The sequence below is a fragment of the Vicia villosa genome, linkage group LG5 (genome assembly GCF_029867415.1).
Source record: "Vicia villosa cultivar HV-30 ecotype Madison, WI linkage group LG5, Vvil1.0, whole genome shotgun sequence".
Classification (NCBI taxonomy): domain Eukaryota; kingdom Viridiplantae; phylum Streptophyta; class Magnoliopsida; order Fabales; family Fabaceae; genus Vicia; species Vicia villosa.
This window is the reverse complement of record NC_081184.1, coordinates 147,383,480-147,404,959: the sequence shown is the minus strand read 5'-3', so window position 1 is coordinate 147,404,959 and position 21,480 is coordinate 147,383,480. Positions and strand designations below refer to the sequence as shown.

Below are 21,480 nucleotides of genomic sequence, written 5' to 3'. Positions count from 1 at the left end.
TGAATCATGTGCCATTAAGAGGAAAGAGAAATTATTAATTAAATTTTAAAAAAAAATTAATCTCAATTCTCAACCATTAAATATAAATCCAATGATTGTTATTATATTTTCACATTCTCGTATAACTTACTTATTCTCATATGATATGTTTACGTATATGTATCTATTATAAAATTGGAAGAAAAAAAAACTCGAAAGATCTCAAATATACTGGATTCCATTTAATGACACATCTTGAATTTATTTCGAAACAAATAATTGAGAATTGGGATAACATTATTTATTTAATTCATTATTTAACTTAATAAAAGAAGAAGCAAAAACGATCCTAAATACTATTTTCCTCCACCAGTTCCCCAAGTTTACACGGATATGCACCTGTCCCTGTCTTCCTTCTAGCTTTCTTCCCATCTGTTGATTGTTTTCTTACAACATTGAGATGATGAATCACATTGTACATTAGAACAGCTTCATTAAGCTCTCCATTAAAACGGGATCAACCAGCATGTTAATCTTCCTTGCAGCATATTTCAAACTGCAATACCCACCAAAAAAAGAAGAGAGGAAAATCACGCTAGATCAGAATCAGAAAAGGGAGTTGAAGAATATATAATATCAACTACTAGAATATATAGCAATGCATGTTGAAACTATTTAAAATTTTATATACATAATCTTCAGGATAATATAAGATAATATAAATAATTTCATTTTTATAAAAAGTTAATTCATGTGTAAGTATGCTAAGTTTGTCGCCTAGAGTAATCCGATCATGATTCTATAGTATATTTAAACGAAAATGCTAACAAGTGTCACTAGAGATTGTTTAAGGAATTAAAAGAGGTAATTTTTGTATAGAAAGTGATGTATCTATAACATTATCAAGTATTTGACTTGTACTTCCAAAACAAAATTTCCTTTATGGGGTTCCTTAAGCAATGCTCTTTTTGGCACTAGTTAGCATGATCTATGTATATTATAATTATATTAAGAGAAGAGACTCGTTTTTATGAGTGTTATTGAGCTGGGCCTGACCTTGTACGAAACTGGCCTACAATAATTTCAAAATCATATTCTTGCTAAGCCTCTCTCATATATTTTTGAGGATCTGTTTTAACCGAATTGGAGCAGACAACTTGCGCAATAGTAAGCACACTTCACTACATATAGATAAAATGTGTGGTGAAGATTATTCAAGATACTTTCAAAATTCAGAAAGAACTACAATTTTAACTCTTCTGATGCTAGGATCTAAAGGAAGGGTGTGGGGAAGTTCACAGGGAGGCTACGACTTTCAAAACTCCTTTTTCTATAGAAACAGAGAATGGGCAGCTGGTTTTCTTTCCTAAGCCAAAACTCTGTTTGAGACAGATATGCTTGCTCATGCTCAGTCATTATAAAAAAACAGATCCTCCATTATAAAAAATATGATACACCAACTAGTTAACTAAAAATGAATCCTCTCATATGGGTTTAGTCATGTGAATACTGTGTCTATCGCTCTCTTCATGACAAAAAAAGTCACACATTGGATAAGAATAGACATGAAAATGTTCTCCCGAATCAAAGCTATCTTGTAAGAGTTGATTTAAATCCAACCCAAATTCTAAGGTAATAGAACTAGAGCCTGAGCTTCACAATCTAGCGCACACGGATTTGAACCGGGGGAGAATGAATTGCTTAATTTGAAATAACGCATCAAACACACAACATTTGGCTCTTCCACAAACCAATATTAGTTTCAACAATATTCGTTGTGCAAAACTAGAACTCAGAAATCTTTGACCAAAAAAAACTAGAATCCAGCAATCTTTCACGGGTAAATTTCATTTTAAACTATCATTCAAACATACAAAGTCAGATCAGTAAAAATGTTTGGACAACCACAAAAATTTAGTGCCAAATATCACTAAATGGACTATAACTTCAGTATGACAAAATCAAATTGGACACATTTGTAACATTAGGTGTGTTTGGTTCTAATGTGACAACAATTGATTTTAAATAAAATGATTCAGTAAAATTGAGTCAATTATAGTTATTTATGTTTAGATACTTTCATATAAAAGTAAGTTGGACAACAAATTTAAGGTTAATAATCAAATGCAGAGACAAAATCAATTCTAAACTTCTAAAATTAATACCCTAAAAGTGGAATCACTAAAATAGCACCATCATTCTTCAATCATCAATTTCACAAACTTCTGAATATTCATTCAATCATCAACATTTTCAAGCATGAGTGATAAAAGAAAACGTTAGTACCTTTGAATGTGACCCTCATCTTGAGAGAGGCTTCTGCAGCAACACAGTCAAGTAAACCTCCCCATTCTTGACACCACCGGCATCCGTCTTATTCCCCGTCGCCCACTTCACCTTCTTGTACCCCAATTTCCCAATCAAAGGCGCATAAACTTTCTCAAGATCCACACCCTTACTGAAAAAATGATCCAACCACAAATACCCTCCACCTCTCAACACTCTATCAACATCAAACAACAAAAACTCCAACATCGTCACCGGAATCCACCTATTCACCGCACGCCCACACCGAACAATATCCACAACACCATCGAAAATCGGCAGCCTCTGCTGCAACGGCACATGAAGTGGCACAAGTCCCCTCAACGCAACAGCCTCACTGTAAGGCGCCACAACATTCATGGTAGTTGTCACCACAGTAACATTCCGGAGCTTCATCGCTGCCGCGAACGATCCTGTACCTCCGCCGACGTCGAGGCCAAGACGGAGAACCGATTTCGCCGATTTCGCGATCTGGATAAGCTGTTGAACAGGTAGATCCAAGTCGGAAGTGTAGGAAGTAAACTTGGAAGTTTCACGAGAGGGTTGGAATCCGAGATTAGGGTTTTGACGGTTGAGACAATCGAAGGATTTGCATGAGTAACGATCCCAAATGACGGATGAATCAGGGAGGGAAGATGGGAAAGGGTTATGAGGAAACGAGCTCGACGGAGTTTGCTTCTTCGGCGTCGGAGAGAAGCAACGGCGGCGAGGGAGAGGGTGACAACCGCGAAGAATTAGCGATTCAGCGAGTTCGGAATCGGAGGGGCAAAGAGAGAACGGTGTGTAGGTCATGTACTTGTGAAGAAGATCAGGGTGATTGTGGCAGGATGAAGCAATTGGAGAGAGGTGGGAGTAGAGTAATAGATCTGAAGGGATTGAGGATTTGGTGCTGGGATTGGGGTTGGTGTCTTGGAGGCGCGTGAGGTGGTTGATGGTGGCGCGTATGGTGTGGAGTTGACGGAGGAGTTCGTCGGGGATTTGTGGGAGTGGTTTTGGGGAGGATTTGGGAGATTGGAGGGTTGTGGAGAGGTGGTAGAGGGAGAGAATGTTGGTGGCTACCATTGCTATTAAGAGAAGGAGATTCAGAGTCATGGTGCTGAATGTGAAACCCATTTGGTTTGGTTTAGTTTCTTTCTTTGGTTTTCTTCTTCTTCTGCTAAGCTCAGACACAGAGTGTGTGTAAGTGTAACTCACTCACACTGTGTTGTGTTTGACTTGTTTTGTGTTAATTGAGATTTGGGAAGGTAAATATGATTAATTTAAGATTAACGAGTGGGTTTGTGCAGTGACTAATTGGAATTAAGAGTATTAATTTCATGTGAGTGAGTGTTGCTTGGAGTAGTTGTATAGTGTCAGAGTTGATCTATCCTGGTGGTGCTAACATTTATGATCTGTGATGAAGAATTACTACTGATTATGTGGGACCAGTATGAGCTTAAATGTTTATTACAGTACTGTTTTGATGTGAATGTAAACTTAGAATTTATGGATGCTTCTGTAATTTTTTACTAGTAATGAATAATGAAGACAAAAGAATTGGGTATTGAGCTTTTTAGCAAAGTTGGAGTAATATATTCAAGCATTTCTTTTGTTATCTGGTGTACTATTTCTTTTAAGTTGTGAAATTTTTAAGTTATAAACAACAGGATGCACGTGAATTTGGTCAAGATGGAATTGTTTGGAGCATTTAATCTTTACTGGTTTACGGTATTTATTGTAGACTCTTCAACTAAGATATTGTTAATGTTAACCGTGTTTGAAGGAAGGGTGGTAACTTGCAAGTACAGTAAGAATCAAAGTAATAATACAAATAAGTGAAATAACTCTATCCGTCTTTTATCATTAATGGCTAAATTTCCGGTTCTTTAGAGTATGTTTGGTTGTAAAGAGAAGTTGTGAAGAGAGAAATATGTGAGAGAGAGTGGGAGAAGGGAGAAATATGTAAGAAGTTGAATAAATTTAAAGTATTGTTTATTATAAGAGAAAAAAAATACAAGAGAGAGAAGTGTTGATTAAGTATGAAAGTACCAAAATATCCTTGATTTGAAAAATATCTATTAAAATTAAATTTTATTTCATTTATTAATTAATGTTAATTTAAATAATTAATCAAATAATTATTTAAAATAAATAAATTATTTAATTATTTATTTTTACTTAAATATACACCTCAATTTTTAAGTTAATAATAACATGTTTTCCAATTTTTTTTTAAAAACATAAATGTGAAAATATATAGTATATGAGGGGTATAAGGATAAAAGTGTTCCAACTTCTTCTTTCTTTGCACTTGTGAGGAGAAATGAAAAGTTGGTGGGTCCCATATAATTTACTCTCTCTTTTACATTTTTCTTATTCAACAAGCAAGAGAAATAGCTTACTGCTCTTTCTCTCTCCCGTCTCTCTCTCTCTCATCAACTTCTTGTATACCAAACATACTCTTATATTCGGTTTTTGTCCTGATTCTTAAAACTGATGTGCGTGGCAAAAATAAACTTCAATGGCTGAGTTTTAAATCTATGAACCAATTTGTTTTTAATTTTTTAAAAATAATCATTGAAAATTATGAATAATAATGATGAGGGGTGTTGTTTTAATATGACAAAAATGTGCAATTGAGAGGTATAAAGAAAAAGTATAATTGAGTCAATAACAAGATGAGCATCTCCGATTGTGAATTCATTTTTTGATTTTTTGGAGATCCATTAAGTCACGTCAGTTTAAAGTAACTCAACTAATTTTTTATTTTAATTTTGCAACTCTAAAGAGCTCAAATTGAGTCTCACAACTTTACTTTATATATTAATATCTTATTCATATTAAATTTTATATCATTTAAAATAATTTTCATTAGCATTTATTTTAAATTTTTACTATTATTTAATTTAATTAACGTTCAATTATATTATTATTTTAATCAAACGAACCGGTGTTTGGCTTTAAAGCGTTTGACATGCTGTCAAACTTCATCCAGCATAAAAGTTGAAAATGCTGCTTTTTCATTGTCAGACTGGAGCTCCAAGCTGAAGAACCAACCGTTGGAGTTGGTCTAAATGCATTGCAAATAGTCTCACATGAAAAGTGGAGCAAACTTTAAAAGTATTTATAAAGATTTTGGAATATTAAACTCACTAAAGGAGCCAAATAGGATAAGGTGTCACACAGACATATGTGATTGTCCCAAATATTATACCACTTGTCACATCCAAACAACCCGCGAGGGCTTGGAGGAACAATAATCTCATCGGGACGAGGGTTCTCTAAAACAGACTTACATTGTTAAGGGTGGTGTTTCTAGGGAGATAACTACTTTTGTGCGGGTGACATGTTTCTTCTCTTTCTAGCTGGCTCGGATTCCCGAGGAGACTACTATTATTGTTTTGACGTTAGACTTATCCTTCAATCAGAATCTCCTTGAGGGGGATAAGATGGAACTTGCTTTTGAGTTTGCCCATAACATGTTCAAAGTTGTTAATATCTTCTTTATTGTCTCTGCTGGACGTGGAGATGTCTTGGCCCTTAGTAATCCCTCCAAGAAAAGGGATATTTGGAAAGGGAAAACCGAAACTGAGGTGCACTACTCTCTGGAAAGAGCTTATTGTGTTGTAGGATGAGGTTAAGGTTGCTAACTCTTTGCGAGGGTCGGCTAAAACATATGGCTCTCCTTCTACTCTGGCTTCTCGTGTGACCAAGCTGGAGGATTTCCTCAAAGATGTGAAGAAATGATACAAGATTACTTCTAATTTTGTTGAGGAGAAGACTCGTTAGGTGGAGGAGCGCCAGAAAGACATTCTTTAGGAGACCGAGGCTCATACCGAGGTCTTGAAATCTCTCCAAAATGAGGTGGATGATTTGAAGTAGGTGCTCTGTAACTCTCTTGAGAGGACTATGTAGGACGTGCTCGGAGTTTGTGGTTAAGTTGTGGAATAGGGAGGTTCTGTCTCGATGCCATAATTGCTACGGAGACGTTGGACTCATTCTAGTCCGCTCCCAGAGTGACTTAGGACGCGGTCCCAGTGCCTCAACTTTAGATGCTTAGGCTTGTTTTCCTTTTGCTTTGTATTATTTTATTTCTGCAATGCTTCCCAGGAGTTTGTGCATTAGGTGTAATAATATTTGATGTTTAATGGAAATATTTTACCACGATGATTCAAGTGTTATTCCCTTTAGAGTTTTGCATTTGTCTTCGTTTTATCATTTATGAATTATTGTAACTCAGATGCTCGCTCTTTTTACCTTGCTGAGTTTGCTTGTTTAGGTCAGACCACGACATTCATTGCTTATGGCGGGATATATATTTTACGCGCGAGAACCTTGATTGCTTGCATTACAAAGGAAACAATGCGTTTTATTATCATGAACTGTCAGACATGCCTATAGAATTTTCTTGATTTTACAACTTAGTGCATTGAAGGATGTTGGCTACCATTGTTGGTTGTCGTGCTTGATTGCTCCATTTAACATTTCTTGCAGAGTATTGATTTTTATATCATGATAGGCAATTTACATGTGTTAAACAGAACAAGGTCTGGGATCAGTGAACTCGACGTCTTGTGGTCTTATAGAGGACATTTCCACGACTAAGGGTAGGATCCCTATCCCTGCCACGAGGCTTGCCTTGGATCGAGGTAGATGTCTCAGGGCTCCACCACCTACGCCCTTGGATTGGCTAAATCCTAAGACGGATGCGCCAACTACGTTGAAATGCGTTTAATATGCCTTAGATTATGAGTCATGCGAGGTGTGCGTTTGAGCCATATCATAATTGCAAAAAAGTGTTTTGTCTATTTTGGATATGCAATCAGGCATGAAATATGCTTAAGTCGTACCAAAATCACATAAATGTGTTAAGTCTGTATTGGATACACATTCATGCAGGCAATGCATCCAAGCTGTATCAGAATCGCAGAAATGTGTTAAGACTGTATGGGATATGCAATCAGGCACAAAATATGCTTAAGCCGTAATAAAATAACAGAAATACGTCAAGTCTTTATCAGATACACGTTCATGCATTTTATATTCGTTTTCTTATCTCGAACCATCTAGCAAAAAAGAGGCAAGAAAGCATACAACAGAGGATATATATATATATATATATATATATATATATATATATATATATATATATATATATATATATATATATATATATATATATATATATATATATATATGTCTATATATTTCATTAATCTAACGGTTTTAATTGATCATTTAATTTAATTATTTTTGGCAATTTGAATCTACCGGGTTTCGAACTTGAGACCTTGAGAGGAGCACACTCTCAAAACCCAAGCATTTCACCGCTAGACCACACACACACGCACACTTATTCAGGTTCTTATGTTTTAATATATATTTATTATTATTATTATTATTATTAACTAATAATGTTTTATTAACTAATATATTAACGTTAATATATTTATTTAAATCCTTATGTTTTAATATATGTTTCATTATTATTATTAACTAATAATGTTTTATTAACTATTATATTAACGTTAATGTATTAGATGAATTGGATATTTACCGTTCATTTTAATACATGAATTGCATACTAAATGAATTACATTAGTTTAAAAGCTACATTATTTTTTTTTTTAAAAGATAGCCTATAAAACACGACTAACAATATTTTTAAAACATAGCCTATAAAATATGACTAAATTAATTTGGTTCAGTATTTTTTAAATTAGTTTATAAAACATAGCCTATAAAACACGACTAAATTAAATTAGTTTATATAATTAAAAATAAACCAAATTAAAACTAAATTAAAACCAAATTAATCTAATTTAAATTAAAACTAAATTAAAATATTTTAAAATAATTTAATTTAATTTTAATTTAACTTATTTTAATTTATTTTATATTTTATAATTTAATTAACTTTAATTTAATTTAGTTTAGTTTAATTTAGTTTATATTTTATAGTTTAATTAACTTTAACAGTAAAATAAATATTACTTGTAACAGTATTAACTAATAATAATGTTAACTAATATTAACTAATAACTATACTATAATTATTAAATTTAATTAATATATTTTATAATTTAATTAACTAATTTATTAACTAATTTATTTTATATTTTAATTAACTAATATATTAATTAATAACATTAACAATAATTGACTAATATATTAAAAAATAAATAAATTAATATATTAGTTAATAAAATATTATTAGTTAACAATAATAATAAAACATATATTATCTAAATAAATATTTAGTAAATATTTTGTTAGAAATTATTATAATATATATTTAATGCAAGAATTAAGATAATAAAAATAAAATAGTTTAGTGGTTGGTGGTACCTACTTGCAATTATTAGGTCATGTGTTATTATCCTTTATGATTAAATTTCAAATCCAAACTCTTTTTTTATTGAGATTTTCTCGTCCAGGGACAAAATAACTATTATCCTTGTTTTTTTAATAAGGATAATTACCTTAAAATTAGGGGTGGTAAAACGGGCCGTCCGCCGTCCGCCTCGCCTTATGTCCGTCAAGATGGCGGGTTGGCGGGCGGCGAGCTTACCCGCCTATTTTATTTATATTATTTTTAATAGATTAATAGGTTTTTTTTTTACTTTTAATTAAACTTTCACTTATTTTTTAAAACAATTTTTTATAAAACAACTTTTTAACAAATTTACTTAAAAAGTTATTACATATATTTATAAATAAATGTATAAAATAAACCATCAAGAATTGCAATTATTAGAATTAACTAAAAAAAATTGAGTTTTGCAGAAGAGGCAGACTTTAGCGGAGCGGATATGATGGGCGGCAGGTTTTGGCAGAACATACTTTGTGGGCCTAAAATCCCAACCCAACTTGCCATTTTTTGACGGGTGCGTGGGCTGGCCCGACGGGCCACGGCCCATTTTGCCACCCCTACCTAAAAGAAAGGAAAAGGGGTTGTATAAGTAAAAGGAGGGGGTATAGCAGAATCTCTCGATTGAAATACAGTTTTTGGTTCATAAAAAAGCGCTTATTCTGAACGCGATCTGTGGTGGTGCTACTGCTGCAGAAACATCAAGGCAAAACCAAAACCCCCATTCACACACCCGCTAGGGTATTTTTCTTCTGCTAACCCAACCAAATGGTAACTTCCCATTCCATTTCCCTCTTTATTATTCAACCTTTTTATGAATCAAACACATAACATGCGCACTTTTCAATTATCGAATTAAAACCATTAATGAATTTTTTTGGTGCTCAAAATCGCGTTGCGTTTGAGCTTTCTATGCACTGCTTTAATCGTCCAGATGATTAATTAGAAAAAAATCTGTGTTAGGGTTCTCTGCTATAATGCCTTTTTTGGGTAAATTGTTACTTGTTTGCGGTTTATATATATTAGCTGCTTATTTCAGGCTGATCCTGAGCTGGAAGCAATCAGACAGAGAAGGATGCAGGAGCTTATGGGTCGGCAGGGAGCGGTTAGCTTTTGATATCCTATGTTTTGTTTATCATTTTTCTTTCACAGCAGATTCTGAGACTTTGTTTATCATTATGTTGATATTGCAGGGAAATCAACCCAACCCTGAACAGCAGAGTGCTCAGGAGGATGCAAAGAGGTTAGTGTGTATGCATGTAGATTTCTTAGCTGTCATTATGCTGATTATTCAACTCAGTTGCATAGATTCAATTTCAGGAACTTGTTTATCCATATATATTTTGTTGGAATGACAATTTTTTATTTGAATGGGAAAATGATTAATCTAGGGAGGCAGAGGAAAGAAGACAGATGATGCTTAGTCAGATACTGTCTGCTGAGGCACGAGAAAGACGTAAGTATATAACAATCTTTCCTTAGATGTTATTTGACTTTTTTTAATCAATTATAGTATTCTTGTTTTTCCTTTTAAAGCTTAGTCTGATTAGTGGTTGTCTTGAAGTAAATTGGCTGTCTATTTTCCTGTACTTTTACTACTGGCAGAAGATAGAATAAATTTTTTGTAGTTTGCCATTGCATAATTAATATTTCAATTATGTCTTGAGTCAAGCTTCAATGAGTATATCAAGTTTATGGCATGCAGTTGCCAGTATTTTCTTAAACTTCCATATATTGTATTTGTATCAGCGACTTCTGTAAGATATTTTGTTAAACTAAACTTTATTCATAGAAGTTGTTCACAATCATAAAACATGCATCATAGAATTTATTGACAAATAATAAAGAATATTGGTATATTTTGGTGTTACTATGTACTCAATGTGCCGAAGTAGTGTAGTTTCTACTTTCTACTCAAGGCACATATGAATTCTGAAGTCTATCTTGGAAACGTTCAATTAGAGTCTCCAACTCACCTGATGATTTTGACCCAATAATAGAATAAAGTAACCTTGACGATGTCTCTGGTACTTCAGACTTGGAGTTTGATAAGCAGAAATTACTTCCAATTTTTCCCAGTACCCTTTGTTCTCTTTCTGTCCCTGTGTACACAGTGGTATCTTATAGGTAGTTACCATCTGAGGATATCAGGTTGGATCACAGAATAGATACCCTATGGTTGGTCTATATCCTTGCTTCACTTCGTAGCATTAAGGTGTAGGATGATAGCAATTTGTTCGGGTTGGTATACTTTTTTGAAGTTTTACAAATATGAGAGATGTATCTGGTTTTGTGAACAGAAAAGAAAAGGAAGATGGATATAGGAGGTTATAGGTTGATTTATGAATGTACTCAATGTAGTAGAATTGGAGATTTAATGGAATTAATTTAGCTCAAACTTACATAGGTAGGAAGATACAGATGTAATTGTCTTAGTTATTTGTAGACACGGTAAGATAAATCACATTTGCATTTTAAAATTATGTATTTAAACATTGAAAGAACATGTTTTCCCATGTATTTCTGAATTTATCTATGAGAATTCAAAGGATTAGAATATTTTGCTGCACAGAATTGGCTTTCTTTCGCTATTTTAAATTTGTGATATAATTACACGCAGTTGCTCGAATTGCTTTGGTGAAACCAGAGAAAGCAAAAGGTGTTGAAGATGTTATATTGAGAGCTGCTCAAATGGGTCAGATAGCTGAAAAGGTATATTGGATATTGTCTTTTGCTGCAGCTTTTCTCATTCTTATCACAAGTTGTTGGTAATATTTTATTGCATCTATTGTCGTGCAGTCTGTGAGGGTCTAGTTATACTTATACCATCTAATTGTTTGATCAATCGTTGGTCTGAGAAAGGTCCTCTATCTAGGATTTATAAAAAATGTTGGTAACAATTCTGCTTATGATCTAACGTGGTTTTTCAATCTTAGAGGTTTTATGTTCTCATCTTGTTTGTAACTTACATGTAAAACCCCACTATTTAGTTTATTATGATATTTGATAGAAATGTATTCAGAATCCTATACTACAATAGAGAGCTAGACACATGAGGTCTTAACATGGAACCCAAGATCTTACCTCACATGATATGCATTAGAAATTACAATTAAATTATACTCCTATTACAATACAAGTAAAACAAAGTACTGGCACCTTTTTTCCCTTCTCTATGAGAGCTATTATCGTATAGAAACTTGAAAGGGTCAAAAGGCGAGTTTGGCGGGGAAGCTCTGGAAGGCTTTTTTACTGCAAATCTACATATCAAAAACTATCCAATGAATCTCATTTCTTTGCTTGGAAACTAGAAAAATATATGCCATAAATAAAACCTACTACTCATCTGAACTGAAGTTGGTGCTTGAAATACTGAAGTGCCAACTCAGATGGAGGCTTTGGAGAAGGACTGCAAAGGCAGAATCAGTACCAGGCTTGAAGTACCTAGTTTTGTAGAAGGGAAATGGCCTTCCCATTGCAAAGCATGTTGGTCTGGTTATTTATGCTTGGTTTTCTCGGGGTTTTGAGTGTGTTTCAAGCATTTGTTCTGGGCTTGGAATGGATGATTGTACAATAGTAGTATAGTTCTACCTATGGAGTTGTCATTATGACATCCTTGTTTGACAGTATGATGCTGAAAGTCAGAAGAGATATCAGACAGGCAGTCTAAGGCTTGGTTGAGAATGAGTTGGTTAGGTCGATTTTCTATACTGTGTTTACATGCAAGGATTTGGTTTTTGATGCCGACTTACATGAGCCAATTTAAGGTCACTGGATTTTCAGTTTATTTGACAGTCTCAATAGTGTTAGTATTGGTATATAATCTCTGGGAGGATGGTTTTACATTGTTTTCCCTTGGGCGGTTTCATTTTGTAACCCCCCTTCCAAAAATTGAAACAGAAATTACAGTTGGAATTTTTATTGTTGTTGTTGCTTATATACAAATATCATGTCGACATTTAAGTAATTAGTCCATATGAAGCATTTTTGTATCAAGATATCTTCCATGACTCATTTATTAAATGAAATTCTTAGGTTACTGAAGAAAGGCTCATAACTCTGCTGGAGCAGATTAACAGCCAAACAGCAAAGCAAACAAAAGTTACAGTAAGTTATAGAAAATCAGATGTATTGTGTTATCATTTATCAGTTTATTCATTAACTGTCAATTTTTTCTTACATTTTCAGATACAGAGACGTCGAAGTGTTCTTGAAGATGATGATTAGCTTTCACCATCTCTTAACTTGTTTCCTGGGCAATGATTTCATGCTTAGTTATGTATGTATTTTATTGACCAACTATTTTATTAGTGGGTTGTGAAATATGTTTTACTTTGAAATTTTGGGCTTGTTGCCTGGCCACCAAACACCAAATTAAACTGCATATTTGAAATATTTGTGCGAATGAATGGAAGTGAATGACGTGTTGTGTTTTGTGAGGAAGGGAAAATGCATAAAAATTAAATTGTAATGTAGTTTGATAGGAAGTTAATCCTATCAAAACTATAATCTAGGGTTTGTAATAGAAAAGGGGAAGAACACTAAAATTAAAGGACTTAAAATAAAAGATAAACATAAACTTTGATTTCTTTGATTGATTCTAAATGTCTCCATGAGACTACATTATATAACTTTCTTAATGGATAATAATAATAACATAAAAGCCCAAACACTACTAAAAGCCCAATAACCATACTAATAATATAAATCCTATTATTACCCTTCTATCATTGCCGCGGGGTTCACTCGAACCTTGTCCTCAAGGTTCTAAAATAAAACTTAAGATGCTAAATTAATCTTTCCTGGATCCCACACAATGAAGATAAAAACTCCTCAAATGTAAATAAGACGGAAGTAGAAAACACAATGAAGTTTATACAACTTCTGTGCGACCATAATTTCTCCAAACAAAAGAAGAGTATTTGCATCACGGAAATCAAAAGATCTGTCCAGCACACTGTACAAACAACAGTTTGTAGCAAACGTTTCGATCACAAAACTCCGGAAACCAGGACCCTTTTCTTCATATGGCTGGGCACACCAATCTCTAATAAAAATCTGCACACATGCCTTTCTTATAAGAACATCCTTATGATTACATGAGGAGTAAAAAAAGCAATTGCATCACTGGATCCAGGTATGCTTTACATTTTGGGGAAATAAATACAGTTGACAAATCATGTGTAGCAATCACATGAAGAAATGTATACAATGTTCGCTGAAGTTCTTGCAACTCACGAATTTCCTCAGTGACTGTATCAAGACCTGAAGGCAATCCCTCTCTTGGAATAACACTAAATATCCGGTCAGCGACAGATGGAAAAATTTCCTCCAAAATGTCACGTACCAAAATATTGAACTTGCAGATAGATTGATTGAGCAACAAAAGAAAATCAGACATTTGCTTTGGCTCAGTTTCTGCAAGTAAATGCTCAAGTGCCTTTGGAAGGTAAGGAATGACATATGCACCTAATGTATCCACCATGCAGTGTATAAATGATGTAACCTTGTTTTGCATAAGTTCTACTCGTGGAAATCTAACAAGAACATGGAGAAGTACATCTAATGTTTGCTTAAACATGTTTCCAATTGCAGGGCGACTAGTAGTTACAAGACGCTCGCTGAAGCCCTTGCTGAGAGAATTAATTGCCACAATAATTTGCTGGATTACAGCAATCTCACATGCCCCATTCCCACGCCATTTTGGTGGCACTAGACCGTAGCCGATACCGCATCTTGTAACCTTATAAATCAGATATTCCCACATCTTGAAAGAAGGTGGTGGAAGCATGGTAGAATTGTTCAGCCAAAAACAGGGATCCGGCGGTTTCGGGGGAAATGGTATAGACGAAAGCAATTGAATGATTGACAGAGGTATTTCAACAAACATATGGTGGCAGATATTTGAGAATCCAGTTTCAGTATACTTTCTATATTCACTTGTTCCACAACACAAAAATTCAGCAACAATTTGATCAACCATAACAAAATATTTCCCCAATGTGATCATAACTGTAAAATTAAATGAATTTTTAGAATTGAGGATGAATTGAGATGGGATTCTAGATAAGATATTCAATGAAAATTGTTGAGATTCATAACGAGAGTATACCGTGGTAGGAGCTGGTGGAGGCAAGACGCTATTGGCATAGTCAAGATTGAAATCCGGTGATTTCGGAGGGACCAAAAAATCGACATCAACATGAAACTTGTCGTCGTTGAAGGGACCTGGATGAAACTTCCCAGAGCATGCTTTGACAACCTCTTGTCCAACAATTCCACCAAACATGGCAGCCGTAGGGTTCAGTACAACCCTAGTCTCAAATGCAAATTGTTGCAAAAGTTTTGGATTTATATCGTCTATTTTCTCATCACCTGAGATGTCATTCATATGACTAGCAATGGCTATAAGCTTTTGAGCATCATCCTTTACACCAGGAATAGGGAAGCGGCCTAGCTCATAAGTGAACTTAACCAAAGCCTGGAATGCTAAGTGAAGGAGAGGTGGGCGATCAAATTTTGAAAAATCACTCCGAAGAAATATTGAGTGCGACAATACCACCTTTTTCATAGCTACCATAATGTGTGGTGTCTTTTTCAAGGTTACATGAATAAGTTCTAGAAACAATGCAACTCTCGTTACAAAAATCAAATCCCACCACACTCATCGGCTTGTCACTAGGGCCAGGAGTCACCTCAGAAGGAAGTTGGAAGAGCGAAGCTTCTTCGATTTCTTCCGTTTCCGCTTTTGTTTCTTTCGTAGCTGAAATTTGATCCAAGGTTTCACCTTTAGGAGATTTTCTGCACAGATCCAATGTTTCTTTGTCATCATCATTTGAAACCCTTAAAACTCCAATTTGATTTCCCTTTTTTAAATTAAGTTCCGATTTCTTAATCAACTCAGACACGATCTGTTTCCCTTTTTCCGGTGGAATCGGCAAACAACTCACACCATTATCAATCGGGAAATCCGAATCACAATACGTAGCTGGATTGTACGATTGATTGGGATTAGATTCGTTGAAGACATCGGAAACAAGACCACCGCCGGTGATGGATTGAAGGATGTTGTTATTCACGGTTACGATTCCGGCGCCTTCTTGACCACTGTGTTGGAGAGCATGTAGGGCTAAGTAACAGAGACGGGAAGCTTCTGAGTCGCCATATATGCCGACAACGCTGCACTCTTCACGAGGCTTGTCGTCGTCGATGAAAACATAGTTTTTTTTGGGGATGTTTGGTTTTTGTGTGAGATGATGATGTCGGAAATTGGGTTTTTGAAGGAGAGTGTGAAAAGGGGTTTTGTGGTGTTGGTTGATTTGGATTTGGTGAGAATGATTTTTGAACTTTTTTGTGAGTATTTCTTAAAACAGGGAGGAAACATGTGCAAATACTTCTCAAAACCTCTTCTATTGCTAGAATGAGTTTGAAATTTAGGACCAAGTATGGAGGGGTTGTTTGTTGGATTTTGGAATTGATAGGAATTGTTGTAGTTGGGTGAATAATGAGATGTAGGATAGGATGAAAATGGGTTAGGTAGAGGAGGTGTATACCCATGATTAAAATACAAATATGGTGATGGTGTTGGAACATATGGATTTGTGTAATAGGGTGAAAAAAGTTCCCATGGGAAGGATGGAAATGAAGATGTGGTAGGAGGAGGAATACTCCATGGATGATATGAAGGTGTATGATAAGGATAATCCATAGGAGGATTTGAGTACATGGATGAAAGCACCAATTGATAGGAAGTTAATCCTATCAAAACTATAATCTAGGGTTTGTAATAGAAAAGGGGAAGAACACTAAAATTAAAGGACTTAAAATAAAAGATAAACATAAACATAAACTTTGATTTCTTTGATTGATTCTAAATGTCTCCATGAGACTACATTATATAACTTTCTTAATGGATAATAATAATAACATAAAAGCCCAAACACTACTAAAAGCCCAATAACCATACTAATAATATAAATCCTATTATTACCCTTCTATCATAGTTAGTTTTCAATTTGATAAAAAAATATTTTATACCAGTAGATGATTACTTGTATATTAAAAACGGAATTCTTAAGTACTTATGGAAGCGATCTTTAAGAACTGAAACTAAAATTCCTATGTATCTACAATAATCACACAACCTGTAATACTTTCTCCTTCTTCAAAAGGTGGTTTCAATTTCACTTCCAAGTTTTATTCGATTTTCCCCGTGCATCTCATCTCAATTTTCCTTCTTGAATCTAAAGCCAGGTTGAAACCACCCTTACCTTCAACTTCTTAGATCTAAAAAAATATATAAAAGCTACTCTGGCATCAGAAATTGTAGAGTTGATCTCTGTTATTAGTCTCCGGAGTTGAAACGATCGTCTTAATGGCGTTGAAGATGTTTCGATGGACTTTGGATCTTTTTATGTAGTGAGTCATTTATGCAAAATTGAAAATTAATTGCGATTTTTGTGGTGAATGAACCCTCGTTCGATTTAAATGGCTGATTTTCTTTCTCACAAAATTTAGGCACTTTATCTCTTTCTTTCAATTTCTAATATGGACTTGCATGATACCAAAAATGATCTCAGGGAGGGGAGAGATTTTAGAATATTAGAGTTTAATTAAGAGTTTTGATTTTTGCATTTGTTTGAAGGAGAAGAATCATAACATTTGCAGTTGAAGACGCATAATATTATGAGAGATATCTATGAACATTTAGATGAGATATCCATAAAATTACCAACCTACACCCCCAAACGAGCATTATGTCAAATTCATCTTTAAATTATGCAGTCTCATCTTATGATGAGATATCTATGAACATTTAGATGAGATACCCATAAAATTACCAACCTACACCCCAAACGTGCGCATTATGTCAAATTCATCTTTAAATTATGCAATCTCATCTGCTTTAGTGTCCGTTCTAACTCCAATCCATTCCATGTACACCTAAAGTCACAAGGGGTTGTTGTTTTTCATTTCAAATTTACTCTTGTTTCCATGGATCATGACGTCTAGCACATGAGTTAGGCTTCCAATATCTCCAGTCAATCAAATTGGTCTCTCATATTTGGTGATGAACAAGTCATTAAGAACTTTGTCCAAATTGTCGAAGGTCGCACCAAGCCTTTAATTGAAAGCCTTATTTAGCGAGGTTACAATCTTCCAACCTCTCATCTTCATTTTCCACGGGACCATGATGGTTTCACTATCGTCTTCGAGCAATAGATTAAGCATAAAATCCGCTTCGCCCTCAGAATGATCACCTCATTTGATATTTTCTAATAATGAGAAATTGATAGATGTTATTATATTCACAATAAACTTCCTTGTTGATAGTCAGAAGGTGTTGGCCATCAACTACTATCAATGAACTTATGAGCCTTTGACCTAGTGCATTCTTGGCCACTTTAGAAGCAATTTTATATGTTTTTTACATTTTGATCTTCCTCTTTAGAAGCCGAGGACTTGACCTTATTTGATTCATCATGTTGTGTCTTTTGTTTGGGTGAAGGGAAAAATTTGTCTAGCACTTTTAATACCCCAAGAGACAATATATTCTTCTTACCCTTGCTCCAGACTTTGGCGATGAGATGCAAAACTTCTTCATATTTTGTATAAACAGATTTCTTCATTTCCCCCTTTCTCGAGTTTTGGTGAAGGTGGCTAAGACCAGGGCCGTCTTTGAGGGCGTGCAAGGCAGGCTACCGCACAAGATCTCAAATTTTTCAAGGTTAAACTATAGGTAAATAGGGCCTCATAAATTATTTGTCTGGTTAAATCATTATTAAATAGAGTCTATATTTATTGTGTCATAGGTAAACTATAGCTAACTTACACAAGACCTACAAAAACTTGAGACAACTCTGACTAAGACGTGCTTTAGACTTGGCCTTATCAATCATTAGCCAATTCTAAGCATGACAACAGGGCGGGGCGGGAATGGTTTTCACCTTCCCCGTGCCCAAATGTGAATCCTTAACAAACCACTGTTCCCTGCCTGATCTCCGTCAGAGATGAAGAATTAAAACTCAAACTCATCCTAAACGGGTTCAGATTTGATTCGAGTATCCCCGACTCGCTGTCATCCATGCAGTGTAATATTTTTTTTTATAGAAATAACATTTTTCCCAACATAAAATTATATTACAAATAAAAAATACAAACAATCTCGAAAACCAATAAAGCCCGCTACCTTGGCGGGACAAACTAGATTTTTTTTTATCCATTTCCACTTCGCAGGCTTGCCCGTCCAGCTTTTTTTTGGCGGGTTTAAGGTGGGGTGGGACGGGCGGCCTATTTTGCCACCCTATTAGCAATATACTTTTTCCTGTTTATAAAAATATTTGGATCAACAATAAATATTTTTCCGTATATAAAAATAACACAATTTATAAAAATATCTGGATCATAAATAATGATTTTTATAAATTCTATCTTACACTTTTTCAATAATATACTTTTTTTCATCTATAAAAATATTTGTAACAACAATAATCTTTTTCCATTTATAAAAATATTTGTAACAAACAATACATTCTTTCTCGTTTATAAAAATATTTGTATCAATAACAAAGTTTTTTTCGTTTATAAAAATATTGTGTATAATATTAATTTCTAAATAGTTTAGGGGATAAAATAATAATTAAATCTAAAATAAATAGTGTTAAATGAATTTAAATTTGAATGTAAAGAATAATTAAACGTAATAATTAAAGAATAATTTAAATAATAATCTATGGTCTCATCCTCTATATGACAATAGGCTTAACCTTCACTCTTCAATGTAATGCATACCAACAACTTTCCATAAGATAGTAGTAGAAAATTACTACTATAAAGATTTGATTCTCCTTACATTACTACTTTCCCACAATATACATTTCTCATGTGAAGAAAGTTAGTCTCCTTTTCATAATATAGTTTAATATAGAAGGTCTATATTATTAATAAAATTTTACATTCATTCTCACATATCTTGAACAAAAACACTTAATCGGCTAGTGGACTTTATGTCTCTCAAATTGACATGATTCCTGACTATAACTTTATTATCTATTATATTTGTATATGAACCACCAACGTGTATTGCACTTCCTGCACGTACTAATAATACATATTGTTGTACTTGTACTAATCATTAACAATAAAATGGGAAATGAATATGTATAGGTGTTAGAATATAGGATAAGTATTTTCTTTGTCGTTTCCTGCGATACTACCGCAGTTCTACAATTTAGTGAGTTCTACAATTTAGTGTGTTTTGAGTTAAGCTTCAGTAAAAGTTTAGTGACATAAAATGTAAAGAGCATGGAAAGGTAAATAAAGACAATAAAATAGGGTTTGAAAACGATTTGAGAAAACTGTGCCAAGATTAGTGTTCATTATTTTGCTTCATATGTATTCTAATAGAAAATTTCTTTATCAACCCCCATGTCTTCTTGGTCACCTCTGGTGACAAACCCAAACTACCCCTAACTTCGAAAATGCATTTCCGAAATGCAAGAAAAAGGTGTTTTCGGAGATGCATCTCCGAAAGCGCATTTTTTTTTGAAAAAATTGTCTTATTTCGGAAGTTCATTTCCGAAAACAGCATTTCGGAAATGAACTTCCGAAATAATGCGCGTTTTGCAGATTAAGCAAAACAGCCCCCTTCCCCCTAATCATTTACCCTAATCATCATCAAACACTTCCAAACTCAAACTCTCTGCAAAAAATCTGCAAAAGCAAGTGTGAAGTAGCCAAACTCTTCTTCCAAACTCAACCAAACTCATCATCAAACACTAATTGGTAAGTTTATCATCGTTTTTTCAAGTTTTAGATCTATTTGAATAAACTCTAATAGGGTGTTTAGAAACTGAAAAAATCACATTAAGATAGGTTAGTACTGATATTAGGATGTTTAGTAGGCATAAAAGTAGTTTTGGTTTAGGTTTTTTGGGTCTGCCATTGGAGGCTGTATTGAAGGTCTGCGCAGGGGTGTTTCGGAAGTTCATTTCCGAAAACACCTCCATCCCAGTTTTCGGAAATGAACTTCCGAACTGTACCAGAAGTTCATTTTTTTTTGTTTTTTCATTTGCCTCGCATATTAATCGATTTCGATTGTTTACAAGAACATGTCAGGCAACCAACCAGCACGCATCAGACAGGGGAGAGAGTCCCAGACTGCGTCGGCTAGACGCGAGCGGGCGGCGGCGCAGCTGGCGTCGACCCAGGGACGGGGGCAGGGCCGGGGACGCCGTGTGCGAGTTCCCGTGGACGTGGGAGAGGGTACATCTGGTTCAGGATCTAGGAGTCGGCTGACTCGGGCATCTTCTTCCCGCCAGCGAGAGGAGGAGGAGGAGGAGGTGGCGGCAGTGACTTACCACGAGCCGGAGGGGGTACCGGATGTTGACCCTCCAGCCGGGGAGGAGGATGAGCAGGAGGACAGCTATCCGAGAGGGCCCTTTGACACCTCTGTGCTGATTCACTACCACGATCACGTCGCTCGGCGGATCTGGGAGGGAGAGGTATTTTTTTTAATTTAACCGTTTAATTGTCACCATTTTTTATAGTTTAACCGTTTATTTGTCGCTTATTTAATATATGTCGCTTATTTAATATATGTCATTTATTTGTTTTTTTTTCAACAGGAGCGAGAGCCGTTGAAAATGGTGAACCACGCTAGGAAGATATTTAGTCTGTTTAAACCAACAGCTGAGTGGTTTAACGACCATGTGCGAGGTTCAGGGCTTTGCGGGCTCTGCATGACGGGTTACACCACCATCAGCACCGGCATGCAGGGGGCATTTGTGGAGCGCTGGCACAAGGTGACGTCCTCTTTCCACCTGCCG

General features: G+C 34.8%; 2 protein-coding genes across 2 annotated transcripts; one reads left to right on the top strand and one right to left on the bottom strand.

Annotated features, from left to right (window-relative positions):
• Positions 1 to 215: 215 nt before the first annotated feature.
• Positions 216 to 3,660, bottom strand: LOC131603075 (probable methyltransferase At1g29790). Its single transcript, XM_058875325.1, has 2 exons — positions 2,266 to 3,660; positions 216 to 535 (listed from the first exon to the last, which is right to left on the bottom strand). Exon 1 carries the CDS (start codon positions 3,415 to 3,417, stop codon positions 2,281 to 2,283), a length of 1,137 nt encoding a protein of 378 aa, XP_058731308.1. The 5' UTR covers positions 3,418 to 3,660; the 3' UTR covers positions 216 to 535; positions 2,266 to 2,280.
• Positions 3,661 to 9,268: 5,608 nt separating this feature from the next.
• LOC131603074 (uncharacterized) lies at positions 9,269 to 13,075 on the top strand. The gene is made up of 7 exons (XM_058875324.1): positions 9,269 to 9,424; positions 9,693 to 9,758; positions 9,847 to 9,896; positions 10,045 to 10,109; positions 11,274 to 11,365; positions 12,689 to 12,760; positions 12,842 to 13,075. The coding sequence occupies exons 1-7, from the start codon at positions 9,422 to 9,424 to the stop codon at positions 12,878 to 12,880; spliced, it is 387 nt and encodes a 128-aa protein (XP_058731307.1). The 5' UTR covers positions 9,269 to 9,421; the 3' UTR covers positions 12,881 to 13,075.
• Positions 13,076 to 21,480: the final 8,405 nt, after the last annotated feature.